Below are 12,835 nucleotides of genomic sequence, written 5' to 3'. Positions count from 1 at the left end.
GTTGACCCTGTCTGACCGTAAATGGCCTCCTCCACTCTTCTCCCTGTCTCTCCCGGGATTCTGCCTCTTCGGGACCAGCCAGTTGGTTGACACCACTCCCAGCCCCAAGCCTGAGAAGCAAGCCTTCTTTCCATTCCCCAGGGCCTTGACCGGCTGATTAGGTGGTCTCGGGGTCCCCGGAAGGAAGGGGTGGTTTTCCAGAGGCCTGCTTGCTAGATGTTCCCCAGTATCTCTTCCCACGCCTTGCTCTGCACGGAAGGATTCATTGTAGGGACATGCCAGGGCCAGGTGGGCTATAGCAAACGAGGTGGCAGGTCAGAGGGGCAGGAACAGGGACACCTCACCGGGCAGACGGGCCTTAGCCCTGCGCCACCTCGCGCGGTCCTGCCCTCAGGTGCCCTCCCCTCCCCTGCAAGCGGCCCCGCGGGCTCCGGGAGGGACCAGTTCGTGGGCCCCAAGAGCGGGCCAGGCCAGAGCCGACCCGGCCCTGGCTCGAGGGCGGGGGGCGCCGACTGGCCGGGGCGGCCGCGCGGAGCTGTCCAGCACCGAGGCGGGGCGCGCGCCCCCGGCCCGCCCCGCCGCCTCCCCCGCCCGGCCAGCGCCACTGCGGCTCGGCGGGCGCGTCACGTGGCTGGCGCGGCGCGGCCTCCGGGCTCGGAGCGGGCGAGGGGCCGGCCGCGAGGACCCACAGACCCACGGACGCATCAGCGACGGCACCCGGCCGCGTGGGCCGGGGGCGCCGGGGCCGGGTGGGCTGCGCGCCGCGGGGCATGGGCGCGCCGGGGGCCCCCGGGCACAGGCCGGCGGCGGCGCGGCGCCGGGGGCGCGGGGGCAGCGGCGGGCGGGGGTCCTCCCTGGCGGCCGCCGCTGAGCCCCCGCGGGGCCCGTGACGCCGCGGCCGATGTGGCCCCGCGCGCGCTGCGGGCCTGCACCGCCGCCTCACAAAGACGCTGCCGGAGCCGGAGCCGCCGCCCGCACCCGGCCGGCAGCAGCCGCGGGAGCCCGAGCCGGAGCCGGAGCCGCAGCCGGAGCCGGAGCCGCAGCCGGGGGGGCAGGAGGCGGCGCCCGCGGGCGGCCGGCCCCGGCATGGAGAAGCGGGCGACCGCGGGGCCGGAGGGGGCGCCGGGCGCCCGGGCACAGCTCGCCGTCGTCTGCCTGGGTGAGTGGGCCGCGCAGGCCGGGTGGGTCCGCGCCCCCGCCTCGCAGCTCCGCGCCGCGCCCTGGGCGACCCCGGCCCCGCCGCTCCCCCGGGCTCCGGCCGGGGCTTCCCGGACGCGCCCTGCGCGAGCAGACGGCCCCCTGGATCCCCGGCCTGCTGGGGTGTCAGGCCTGGGTGGGGGGGCGACTCTGGCAGCCGAACCCCGGCTCCCGCCCGGCTCGGAACAGCGCGCGGATCCCGGGGCGCGGGGCTCCCGGGTGGTGCGGGCGGCCGGGGTTGGCAGGCAGCGGCTTTCCGCCCGGCCTGCCGGGGCTGGGGCCTCCGGAGCTGCGGACAAAGGCGAGGCGGGCGGGTCTGCGGCCGGTAGTCCCCAGAAGAAGGAACTGTTTCCTGCCGGGACTTGGGGCGGGGGCGGGTGCTAGCGGGAGCCGCGTTGAGGATGCCGGCGGGAGGCAGCTGGGAGAGTGACTCCTGTCTTCCCTTTGTGTCTCTTAGACCCAGCGGGGCAGGCCTGTTCAGCCCCGAGTGGTGTGTCTGGGGAGGACCCGGGGACCTGTCCAGGCCTGGCACCTGAGGGGGGCAGGGAGGGACTCCTGCCCTGTCCGGGAGTTTTTCTGTCCACCTTTCCACCGCCCTGTGTGGGGGAGAGGGAAAGAAAGGAGTTAAATCCTCAACCCACATGGCTCCTTTATTTACCATGAGGAGGAGGGAGGCCATTATCTGAGCTTGGGGTCATCAGGGGACACCCTATGGTGTCACTAGTGAAGATTCTGTAAGCCCTGTAGGTTTGCTGAAGCTACTGAAATGACATAGTAAAAAAGAAACCTGTCAGCGTTCAGCTGCACCCTCCTCTGCCCTTCAATAATCAGGGAGCTCTGAGTCTTCTGGAAGGCCCCTTGCCTCAGCTGTGTGAATGGCTAAGGGCTGGGACCCCACCCCTCCAAAGCGCCCACTCCCCAGTCTGTTAGTACCATGTGCTCTCTGGACTCTGAGCTGCTGGGTGCTGGGCTTCCCCCAGGGGGCCCTCCCTGCCCAGATGTGGCATGGGCTCTGCCTAGCAGAGCCTGGGTGTTTTCAGAGGGGGCATCTATCTGCCCCTGCTTCCTCACCAGTTGGGGGCTGACCTGGGCAGAGATGCTCTCTGCCTCCCTTGGCATCCTTGATGTTGGGGGAAGGGGCCATCCTGAACCCCGGGAAGCTGAGTTTGCCCATATTCCCCTCTTGGTCCTATATGCAACCTCTTGGTCCCCCTTGCAAGAAAGCAGTAGGTGAAAGCAAAGGACAAAGGCCATGCAGGTGGATACTTGAGGGGGTAGGTGGCAGATTTCTTTGCCTCTCTTCTCAAGGTCAGCATGGCACAGTGAGTGGACCGTGAATCCTGCTAACTGTGCATCCCTATAAAATGTGGTAATCAGAACTGCTTCTTCCTGCCCTGACTGCTGGTAGACCCCGTGGCTGGCAAGGCCCCTCAGAGTGAGGAAGCCCTTCCAAGTGGTAGGGGCCCCCTTGCAGGCAGAGCCCTTATCCAGGCTGAACCAGGGTGGTCCAGGCATGAATTCCCAAGCTGGACAGGGGAGACAGAAATACACCCCATCCTACAGGAGTTAGAATTCCCAGGCCTGGGGAGCAGCCAGAGTGCAGCCAACCTTGCACCCCACTCTCTTTGGCTGTGGGAGTGGGGGGTGGGTCCTGAGACCCTCTGTGGTCCTCCCCTCTGCCCATCCGGCAGGACCGGGTGGGAGTGGAAGTCTCTGTGGCAGCAGCACTCTGGGCCTTGCCCTGCGAGATGAAGAGAACCAGCCAGGGGTTTGGCCGTGTTGTCCTGTGCCCATCAAGGGCTGCTGTTGGCTCAGTGCAGGTGTCTGGGTCCCCAAGAGCCACTGCCCCCTACTGACTCCTCCCTGTATTTCCCACAGTGAACATCGTCCTCACTGGGCGGCTCAGCAGCGCAGTCCCTGCCTTAGGTGAGTAAGATGCTTCTCTCTTTCTTCCCTTCCTCCCTGTCCTTCTGGTTTAGTGACCTCTGAGGACAGGCCTTCAGGGCCTGTCCACCCCTGAGGTCAGCTGGCCTCTTTCAGCTTCAGTCCTTGGGCCTTTTTTCTGCATCACAAAGGAGCCGTTTGGCCCTGGGCAAGCTTACACCTCCTTGAGTCTCAGTTTCTCTTTTTAAAATGGATGCGATAACAGGATCTACCTCAGAGCCTGCTTATTAGGGTCAATGGGCAAATGAGGCAAGGTGCTCAGCATAGCAATGACACATGGTGGCTTAATGCCACTAGCAAACTGTCACAGGTCCAGTAGAATCGACAGATTGTGCTTCCTGTAGACTGTGGGGTTCCCTGAGGCCACAAGGCACCATGAGATGCTTGCCTGTTTTACAATTATACCTGGGATTGAATTTATAAAGGTATGAATGGGTGATGGCACAGAGAGGCCAATGCCATTGACAAATTTGTTACCTATGTGTCTTGAGAGGGGGGAAGTCAAGGCAGGGAAGGGGAAACAGCTCAGAATGGGCTAGTTTGAATGACTCTGGCAGGCTTGAGGCTACAGGGGTGGGGTCCAGTTGCCGGGTACCTGGTGCCAGGATCACCCAGAGCAGGGAAAATACTGACTTGGTTGTGAGTTAGAAAAGTAGGTGGCTCAGCCTGGGTTCAGCTGGTCTGTCTGGGCAAGACCAGCTTCAGGCCAGCTGGTGTGCAGGAGAGAGATGAACACTTTGGCTGATGTTTTGGCCCTGGGATTGGTGGTTGCCAAGTAGACCTACCGAACCTATGACACACGGTCAGAACTCCTCCTCCCTGCCTCCTCCTGTCCGAGTGGGTCCAGCCATCCACAGGCCATCTTTGTGCTCTGGCCCAATGCCAGGGCCAGCAAAGACTGTCAGGAGCAGGAGGGGAGACTGAGGCCATCAGGGTGTTTGCTCTTTGCTGAGGGGGCTGCTGCGGGGAAGCCCAGGCCCTCAGGGCCCTGGGGCCACCAGGGGGCATCTGAGGAGGGCCTTAGGGAGCTGGGGAGAATGTGTGGTCTCCAACGTGGGGGGTCGGTGACTCATTTGCTGTCTGCAGGGCTGCATAGTGGTTTGGAGGCACCTGGGATTTCTCGTTCTGCTCAGTGCCTCGTAGCAGAAAGCCACTGAGGCTGGCTCAGGGAGAGGGATCTCTGCTGGCCAGGGTCACTGGGATGGGGAGGCCCAGGGCCCACAGAGGCTGCTTTCAGAGGCCCATCTCTCAGATGTGGCTCCTCAGGATCCCTCCTGGTTCCCCCTGCACATCATCTCCTGCTCCCTGCTGTCTGGCCTCCTCTGCTGACACAGCTGGCCCGGGGCCCTGCCTTACTCAGCACCGAGCCAGCCCCAGTGCTGCCTGGTGTCCTGGCCCTCACCGCTAACTGCCCAGTCTCCCCATCCCAATTTTCCAGAGGAGGCTGACTGGCCCTGCCGGGGTCAGGGGTCTATGACCACGGTAGAGAGTGGGAGGGAGGGGGGGGAGGGGGGCCGGGTCTTACAGATTGTGAGCCCCAGGTGAGGCCTTCTGCTGCTATGGTGGGTGGGCATGTGACCTCAAACACATCTGCCACATGCCCGTGCCCCAGGTTTAGAACAGTGTTGCTATAGGGACAAGGTTCCCTCGTAGTGCCAGGGAGACAAAGACAGCCATCCAGGTCTGCACATTTGGTTGTTTTTAGCCAGGGTCCACATTGTTCTCAGCAGGCCCTCATTCCCCAGTTTCAGGGGCCGCGGTTCGCATCAAGGCGCCTATGCATGGCGCCCTGGGAGCCTGACTGCGTGGCGGCCTAGGTGGCCACAGGTGGCAGTCTGGGGCCCTAGCTCTCCTAGAGTCTAGCTCTGTCCCGCTAGCATTGCTAAGAGCATTGGAGAGCAGCTTCTGGCTGCCTGAGGCGACCACCCAGACACCCCTGAGGGCCCAGCTGGACTGCCTGGAAACCTCACGGGTGTTGGCCTCTCAGCCCCTGTCCTGCCGCAGGTCGTCACCTCCCGCACCCCGGACTCTGGGCTAGGCCGTGTGGCTGCCGTGGCGCCAGCTCCCTGACCTGGACAGCGTGTCCGGGCTGCCTTCCACTCCCCTGGCAGCTTCCCCGAGCACCGGGGTGGGGCCCCCAGCTCTCTGCTGTGCAGTTAGAGCAGGCAGGTTGTCTGGAGTATTGATTGCCTCTGGAAACCAGATCCGCAAATTGTGCTCTATCGGGCCTTGCTCATGCTTCCTCAAGAGCATTTCATGACTCTTTGGACCGGGAAAGAAGGACGCTCGCTGGTCTGAAAGTGCTCATTCATCCCTTGCCCCCCTGAGCAGGGCCACCCGGGCCTGAGGGCCGAGCGGTCTTCTTCCGGAGTGAACACGGGTCACCTCCATTTAAAGCTCAGACAGGCTTCTCTGCCCCGACACCGCACACCCTCTATCCTGCAAACGTACGGTCCTCCTAGCACCTGTCACTACCTGCCCATCATCACACACTCTGTGGGATCCTCACCCACGCAGGGCGTACCCCCACTCACCCCATCACATGAATATCTGCCTAGAGGCTGCCACTTTCCTAGAATTTCCCGACTACCTCTGAGACAAGCAGCACCCATGGGCTCCATTTTACTGATGGACAAGGTGAGGCCTAGGGTGGAATGGAGTGCCTGGCAATGTGGGCCCTGGAACTGGATTTGTGAGGCCTTTCCCCCACCTGTGCCCGGGTCCCGGGGTGGCTTGTTGGGGTGGGAGTGAGGCTGCCGTCATGCAGAGGCCTGGAGTTGGTTGTCTGAGCTGGTGGCAGCCTCCAGGCTCATGGCCAAGCAGCGTCCAGTCAGGAGGCCCTGACCAGAGCTCGCAGCTCCCTCTCTCTTGCTCCACGGTCACTGTGAGTGGGCCAGGCTGATGGCTGCAGAGGACATGAACTCTGTGCCCCCGCTTTGGAGAAGAGCAAACTGAGTGCTTTTGCTGCCGCCTAGGTGGGAATTTCTGGGCAGCCTTGGGGAGTGCTCAGGGGTAAGGCTGTGTGGGGGACATGCTGTCAGGGTCTTTGTTGAGAGGTAGGGCTGGGCTGGCTGCTGTCTAGTCATCTGCTCCTGACTTGACTGGTGGTTCCAGGGATAGGTTGCCTGCCTCTGGAAAGGAGGATAGACGTAGGTCTAGAGGAAGATTCTGGCTGAGGCAGGTGATGCCTGTAGAAGATGCACGGGCCTGGCTTTCTGCAACCACTGTGGGCGAGGACCCTGGCCTGAGTGTTTTGTCCCTGAGGAAGGCCTCCTGGCCAGGGTAGGTACAGACTAGGCCCTGCTTTGCTCCAGGCCCTGTCCCAGGTGCTGAGGGTCAAGGCAACAAAGGGTGGTTCCCACCCTGGCTGACGGAGTCTCCTGACTTCTCGTTAATCATGTGCTTTAGAGATTTGAGCCAGCCATACTAGGCTCTCCCTGCCTGTGAATCTCTTGTCCAGCACCATCCAGGAGGAGAAGCTTCTTCTGGTTTCATAGCCTCACACCTCCCAGGCCCCCTGGTCAGCACCCAGGGTCTCGGTGGGGGGGGGGGGCTCATCTGTCAGAGGGAAGGGGCCCTTGTCCTTCCCCTCCTGGGTGCTCTACCTATTAATCTACCTATTAAGCAGGTGCAATAATGCTCCTGCTTAATAGGTGAGAAATCTGAGGGTCAGGAAGGCTGGCCTTCCGGGCCACAGGTGAGTGCCAAGCAGAGAGGCCTGGCTGGTGCCTTGGTGACCAGGGACTATTGGGGCTCTGACGGCAGCCCAAGGGTGCCCAGCCGTGTTTTAGGGTTAAGTGTGGTGTTTCTCTTCTAGTCCTTTGAGGCTTTTGTGAGCTGTCTGTGGGGGTTTCCACTTCCCTGTCAGTCAGAGTACCAGATGACCTGGACCTCCAGGTCACAGTCCTATGAGCACGGGAGGCGGCTGGAGGCTTCCACTCTCCTTTCTGCAGCCGTGCAGTTTGGGGTCCCAAAGAGTCTTGTTAAGAGCCAGCAGAGAGACCCTGGTTTCTAGGGCGACAGTGGAAGGTGCCAGGCAGTGGGAGAGTGAGGAGGTGGTGTTACTGACCTCAGTTTCTCCATCTGTATAATGGGCCCTGCCTTTGCCACAGGTTTTTGTGAGGATCAGATGAGGTGGTGTGGTGGAGGGCTGCAGGGGCTGGGAGGGGTGGGTGTGGCCAAGTGCAGGGACCTTGCCTGACACCGGGGTCAGCTCTGCAGTCTTTAGGCTAGGCGGGCTCAGCTGGAAGCAGAGGCATGGATAATGAAGAGGGTGAAGTGAGGCTGGCAGGGCTGGGCGTGGTGACACTTTGCTTCATCATACTGGCTGGAATGATAACCCGCACTTGTCCCTGGTGCGTGGGTTTGCGGATGGCAGTGAGAGGCCGATCCTACCAGGGGACCAGGGTCGAGTCTGACTCCGCCACCTACTGCTGTGTGGCCACGGCAAGGTCACTTATCCTCTCTGAGCCTGTCTCCTTGTCTGGTTATGACACCTACCTCCAGTGGCTCCCCACTTACGCTCAGGATGAAACCCCAGTGCCATACAAGGTGTGAGCAGACTCAGCCTGTGTTTCCAGCCACATCTGGACACTGGCCTCCCTGCAGGCCTGTGTTATGATCTTTACTCCACCCAGAGATCAGCATGTCTGCTCTCCCGGCAGCCTCCATGGGGCAGGGCTTTTGACTGTCTTACTCAGCACACCTAGTACTTGTGCCGGGCACTTAGTAGCTACTCAGTAAATATGTGCTGGGTGAGCAAAGCCCCTCCCTTCCCAGGGCTGAGGCCTGTATTTATACCTACACCAGGGAGGGCAGGCAGGGAACCACAGCAGGACTGTCCACGCAGGCTGCACCCTGGAGGTGCCAAGGGGACTGCCGGTGGATTCATTCGCAGCCCTGCCGGGAGTGGGGAATGAGACCTGCACTCTGGTGCACGGGGCAGGGTTGGGAGCTGAGGCTGCCCCGAGTCCTTGTGCGTCCTTGGCCCTCCACACGGAATTCCAATGAAGTCTTGAGGTTGGCCTTGCCCTGGCCATGGCTACCCTCATCTGACTTGATCCCACCCTGGGGCAGGCCTGTGCTCAAGCCATGGGGGGGATCAAGTGGGCCTCCCACCTCACCTCCCACCCAAACGGGAGGCCAGCACTTCTCAGCCTCTTCTCCCGACAGCTGCCTGCAGCGGAAAGCTGGAACAGCACACGGAACGGCGGGGTGTCATCTACAGCCCAGCCTGGCCCCTCAACTACCCGCCGGGCACCAACTGCAGCTGGTACATCCAGGGTGACCGTGGGGATATGATCACCATCAGGTAAGGGGACCTAGGGCATCAGAGGGAGACTCCGTGGGCCTTACACAGGCTGAGTGTGTATGTGAAAGAGTGTGTGGGTGTGTGACGGTACATGCACGTGAGTGCATGTATGAACAGGCGTAGAGGGCATGTATGAGAGCACATGTATGAACAGGTACAGAGGGCAGCTGTGAGCAGATATGTGTGTAAGTTCATGTGTGTGGGCACGTGTGAGCATGTGAGCGTGCCCCGGGCTCTGTGGGTCCCTGCAGCTGGCTGCCTCTCCTGCTGGACTTCTGCGAGAGCCTCTCTCATGAGGAGTGGGGGCTGTCAATCACCTCAGCCTGGCCAGGGAGAGAAGCCCTGGGGACTGGTTGGCGTGGTCCAGCTGTCCCTGAGGTGGCAGAAGTGTCCTGCAGGTGGCTTGAGGCCAGGCTGGCATGGAGCCTAGAGCAGGGTTTTTCCCCCGGAGTCTGGGGGCAGTCTCGGCAGGAGAGGGAGCCAGGCAGGAGCCCGGTGCTGTAGCTGCAGGGATGTGCAGAGGGTGCTGGGATGAGGTGGCTAGACAGTGGAACTGAGGCTGAAACCCCTGGCCTGGGGTGGCCATGGGGTGTCTGGCTGGGGTGTCACTCTCCTACATGCCAAAGCCCAGCAGGCCCGGGTACTCCCTAGCTCCAAAGCACAGGGATGTGATGCGCACGATGGGGGTCTCTCCTGGTGGTCCTGCCAGTTTCCCTGTGGCCGCAGGGCCGTGGCTCTCAGGCACTCTTTCTTCAAAGACTCCACCCTTACTGGCCACTTCTAGGGTACTCCCTGGCCCTGTGGCCTGCTTGCCCTATAGCCTGGGTGGGAGGCCAGCTCCAGCGTTTCTCCCCAGGAGACAAGCTGTCACCCAGATGTAGGCTAGGCCAGCCCTGTGTGCGTGTGCCCCCTCACTGGATAAGCCTGTGAGTTTGTGCTAGGTCTGTCCCAGCAGACCCAGTGTGGGAGGGATCTGGACTCTTGGGTCTTGCCCTTGAAGAGACAGTGTCAGGGGAAGGAACTGACTCCCCCTCCACTTTGGCTTTGGGGTGGGCACTGTGTGTGCTGATGGAGGGCAGAAAGGTGAGGCCCTCCCAGAGCCTCAATGGGGATGTCCACGGTTGTTCTGATTCTTCATGCAGCTGCCCTCAGGCCCCTGGATGGTGGCTGGGGTCCCACTAAGAGGCCCAGCATGAAGGAGTAGAGGGACCAGTGTGGCTGGCCACCCTTGCCGTAAGCTCAGGTCTGTGGGCTCCCTGCCTGCCCGCCCACACCCACGGTCCTCCTTCCTCTCTGCCCCGGCAGTTTCCGCAACTTTGACGTGGAGGAGTCCCACCAGTGCTCCCTGGACTGGCTCATGCTGGGCCCAGCAGCCCCGCCCCGCCAGGAGGCCTTCCGGCTCTGTGGCTCTGCCATCCCGCCTGCCTTCATCTCTGCCCGGGACCACGTCTGGATCTTCTTCCACTCTGACGCCTCCAGCTCCGGCCAAGCCCAGGGCTTCCGTCTCTCGTACATCCGAGGTGATGCTGGCGGCATGGTGGGGCAGGGCACCACAGAGCCCCAGGGCTCCAAGGGCCCAGGCAGTACCCTCTCTTGGCCCACTCCCTGCAGGGTCTTCCCCAGCAGCCCAGTCAGTCGGGGGACTGGGACTGGTCAGCCCCTCGAGCTCCCTGACCCCACTTCATAGACTTGGCTAGAGTGAGTGGCTCACCCCTCACCCTTCGGTCAAGTCAGGGATGAGCCCACTCTGGCATTTGAGGGGTCTCTGCACCTCGGGTGGCCATGGAGAGGCCCTGCCACCCCGGGACAGGGGAACCACCCTACCTGCTCCTGGCGCCCGGTCCCACGCTGGAGGGAGGCTCTGCTCTCCCCTGACTGCCCCCTTCCCCCATGCTCTTCACCCCACAGGGAAGCTGGGCCAGGCGTCCTGCCAGGCAGACGAGTTCCGCTGTGATAACGGCAAGTGCCTGCCCGGGCCGTGGCAATGCAACACTGTGGACGAGTGTGGCGACGGCTCTGACGAGGGCAACTGCTCGGCGCCTGCCTCTGAGCCACCCGGCAGCCTGTGCCCGGGGGGCACCTTCCCCTGCAGCGGGGCGCGCTCCACGCGCTGCCTGCCCGCCGAGCGGCGCTGCGATGGCACCCAGGACTGCGGCGACGGCTCCGACGAGGCCGGCTGCCCCGACCTGGCGTGTGGCCGGCGGCTGGGCAGCTTCTACGGCTCCTTCGCCTCCCCGGACCTGTTTGGCGCAGCCCGTGGGCCCTCGGACCTTCACTGCACGTGGCTGGTGGACACGCAGGACCCGCGGCGCGTGCTGCTGCAGCTGGAGCTGCGGCTGGGCTACGACGACTACGTGCAGGTGTACGAGGGCCTGGGCGAGCGCGGGGACCGCCTGCTGCAGACGCTGTCCTACCGCAGCAACCACCGGCCCGTGAGCCTGGAGGCCGCCCAGGGCCGCCTCACCGTGGCCTACCACGCCCGCGCCCGCAGCGCTGGCCACGGCTTCAACGCCACCTATCAGGTGAAGGGCTACTGCCTCCCATGGGAGCAGCCGTGTGGGAGCAGCAGCGAGGGGGCCGCGGGGGACGCGGGCGAGCAGGGCTGCTTCTCGGAGCCGCAGCGCTGCGACGGCTGGTGGCACTGTGCCAGCGGCCGCGACGAGCAGGGCTGCCCCGCCTGCCCGCCCGACCAGTACCCCTGCGAGGGCGGCAGCGGCCTGTGCTACGCGCCCGCCGACCGCTGCAACAACCAGAAGAGCTGCCCCGACGGCGCCGACGAGAAGAACTGCTTCTCCTGCCAGCCCGGCACCTTCCACTGCGGCACCAACCTGTGCATCTTCGAGACGTGGCGCTGTGACGGCCAGGAGGACTGCCAGGACGGCAGCGACGAGCACGGCTGTCTGGCGGCGGTGCCGCGGAAGGTCATCACCGCCGCCCTCATCGGCAGCCTGGTGTGCGGCCTGCTGCTGGTCATCGCCCTGGGCTGCGCCTTCAAGCTCTACTCGCTGCGCACGCAGGAGTACAGGTGGGCGGGGCCGCGCCGCCGCAGTGGGAAGGGGCGGGGCTCCCTGCGCCGCGCTCCGCCGCGAGGGCTGCATCCCCAGTCTCAGGCCTCCGGCTGGTGGACTTCTCCTGTGCGTCCTGGGAGGTCAGAGTGGAGGGCTGGGGGCCCCGTGTGTGTCTGAAGGAGAGTGTGGTCCTGGCCAGCCCCGCCATGCTGCCCTCCTGCCCGCGACTTTCAGGGCCTTCGAGACCCAGATGACGCGCCTGGAGGCTGAGTTTGTGCGGCGGGAGGCACCCCCGTCCTATGGGCAGCTCATCGCGCAGGGCCTCATTCCGCCCGTGGAGGACTTTCCCGTCTACAGTGCGTCCCAGGTGAGCGCCAGAGGGTGAGATCCCGCCCCGGGCGGGGCTCCTGCTTGGACCTCAGAGAACGCCCAGACCGGGAGACTTAGGGGCCAGGTCGGACAGTGCATGGCCCAGGGGTCGAGGGAGGCGGAAGGTGAGGCCGGGGCAGGGTGATGTGGGGGGCCACCACGGCCACGTTGGGGAGAACGAGTTGGTCTCTTGGGGTCGTGCTGACCTCTGCCCTCTCAGCCACCGCCCCACCCTCCAGGCCTCGGTGCTACAGAACCTTCGCACAGCCATGCGGAGACAGATGCGCAGGCACGCCTCCCGCCGAGGGCCCTCCCGCCGCCGCCTCGGCCGCCTCTGGAACCGGCTCTTTCACCGGCCGCGGGCACCGCGGGGACAGATCCCACTGCTGACCGCTGCGCGCACCTCACAGACGGTGCTGGGGGACGGGCTCCTCCAGCCTGCACCGGGGACCACCCCAGATCCCCCAGCACCCCTCACGGACACAGGCAGTCCTGTAGTGGCTGGGGATGGGCCCCCCAGTGTCCCAGGCCATGCATCAGAGGCGGGATCTGCTGTGCCGCCCCCCTCGGGCCTGCGGGACCCAGAGTGCAGGCTGGGGGACAAGGACAGAAAGGCCTGCAGGGACTCTTTGGTGGACAGCCTGGCCCCTGCCGAAGCGCCTCGGGAGCCCTGCTCGGCCCAGGACCCTCACCCCCTGGCTCCCACTGCCAGTAGCACCCTGGGCCCCCACCCACCAGAGCCATTGGGTGTCTGCAGGAGTCCCCCACCACCCTGCTCCCCAACGTTGGAGGCCAGTGACGATGAGGCCCTGCTGGTCTGCTGACCTGCTGGACATGCTGGTGACCGCCACAGCCCCGCTTTGTAACCAGGGAATACACAGTCGTTTCTACCCTGCCTCCGCGTCCTTCTTTGTTGCAGAGAAGCCACCCAGAGGCCCAGCTAGCCTGCTGCATCGGCACCCCCAGCCCTGGTGGACACAGCGGGCCAGGGCTGTGGGGGTTTGAG

General features: G+C 63.9%; 1 protein-coding gene across 2 annotated transcripts; it reads left to right on the top strand.

The window, feature by feature from the left end:
• Positions 1–629: 629 nt before the first annotated feature.
• On the top strand, positions 630–12,719 carry LRP3 (LDL receptor related protein 3). 2 transcript variants are annotated; one of them, XM_043599081.1, is made up of 7 exons: positions 630–1,159; positions 3,076–3,123; positions 8,314–8,452; positions 9,758–9,972; positions 10,361–11,477; positions 11,695–11,827; positions 12,050–12,719. In XM_043599081.1, exons 1-7 carry the CDS (start codon positions 1,087–1,089, stop codon positions 12,542–12,544), a joined length of 2,220 nt encoding a protein of 739 aa, XP_043455016.1. In that variant the 5' UTR covers positions 630–1,086; the 3' UTR covers positions 12,545–12,719. The 2 variants fall into 2 exon arrangements, with proteins under 2 accessions (XP_043455016.1, XP_043455015.1); XM_043599080.1 differs by having other exon boundaries at positions 633–1,159; positions 12,069–12,719.
• The last annotated feature ends 116 nt before the right edge of the window (positions 12,720–12,835 follow it).

The sequence above is a fragment of the Prionailurus bengalensis genome, chromosome E2 (genome assembly GCF_016509475.1).
Source record: "Prionailurus bengalensis isolate Pbe53 chromosome E2, Fcat_Pben_1.1_paternal_pri, whole genome shotgun sequence".
Lineage (NCBI taxonomy): Eukaryota > Metazoa > Chordata > Mammalia > Carnivora > Felidae > Prionailurus > Prionailurus bengalensis.
Note: the sequence above shows the minus strand (reverse complement) of the source record. Positions and strands in the feature narration are given on the sequence as shown.

What these genes read in the sequence shown, in the direction of transcription:
- LRP3 (XM_043599080.1), top strand. Translation starts at nt 1,087, where the DNA reads ATGGAGAAGCGGGCGACCGCGGGGCCGGAGGGGGCGCCGGGCGCCCGG. An exon ending in GGGGATATGATCACCATCAG is followed by an intron (nt 8,453 to 9,757) that starts GTAAGGGGACCT and finishes CTGCCCCGGCAG; the next exon opens with TTTCCGCAACTTTGACGTGG. An exon ending in CCGTCTCTCGTACATCCGAG is followed by an intron (nt 9,973 to 10,360) that starts GTGATGCTGGCG and finishes TTCACCCCACAG; the next exon opens with GGAAGCTGGGCCAGGCGTCC.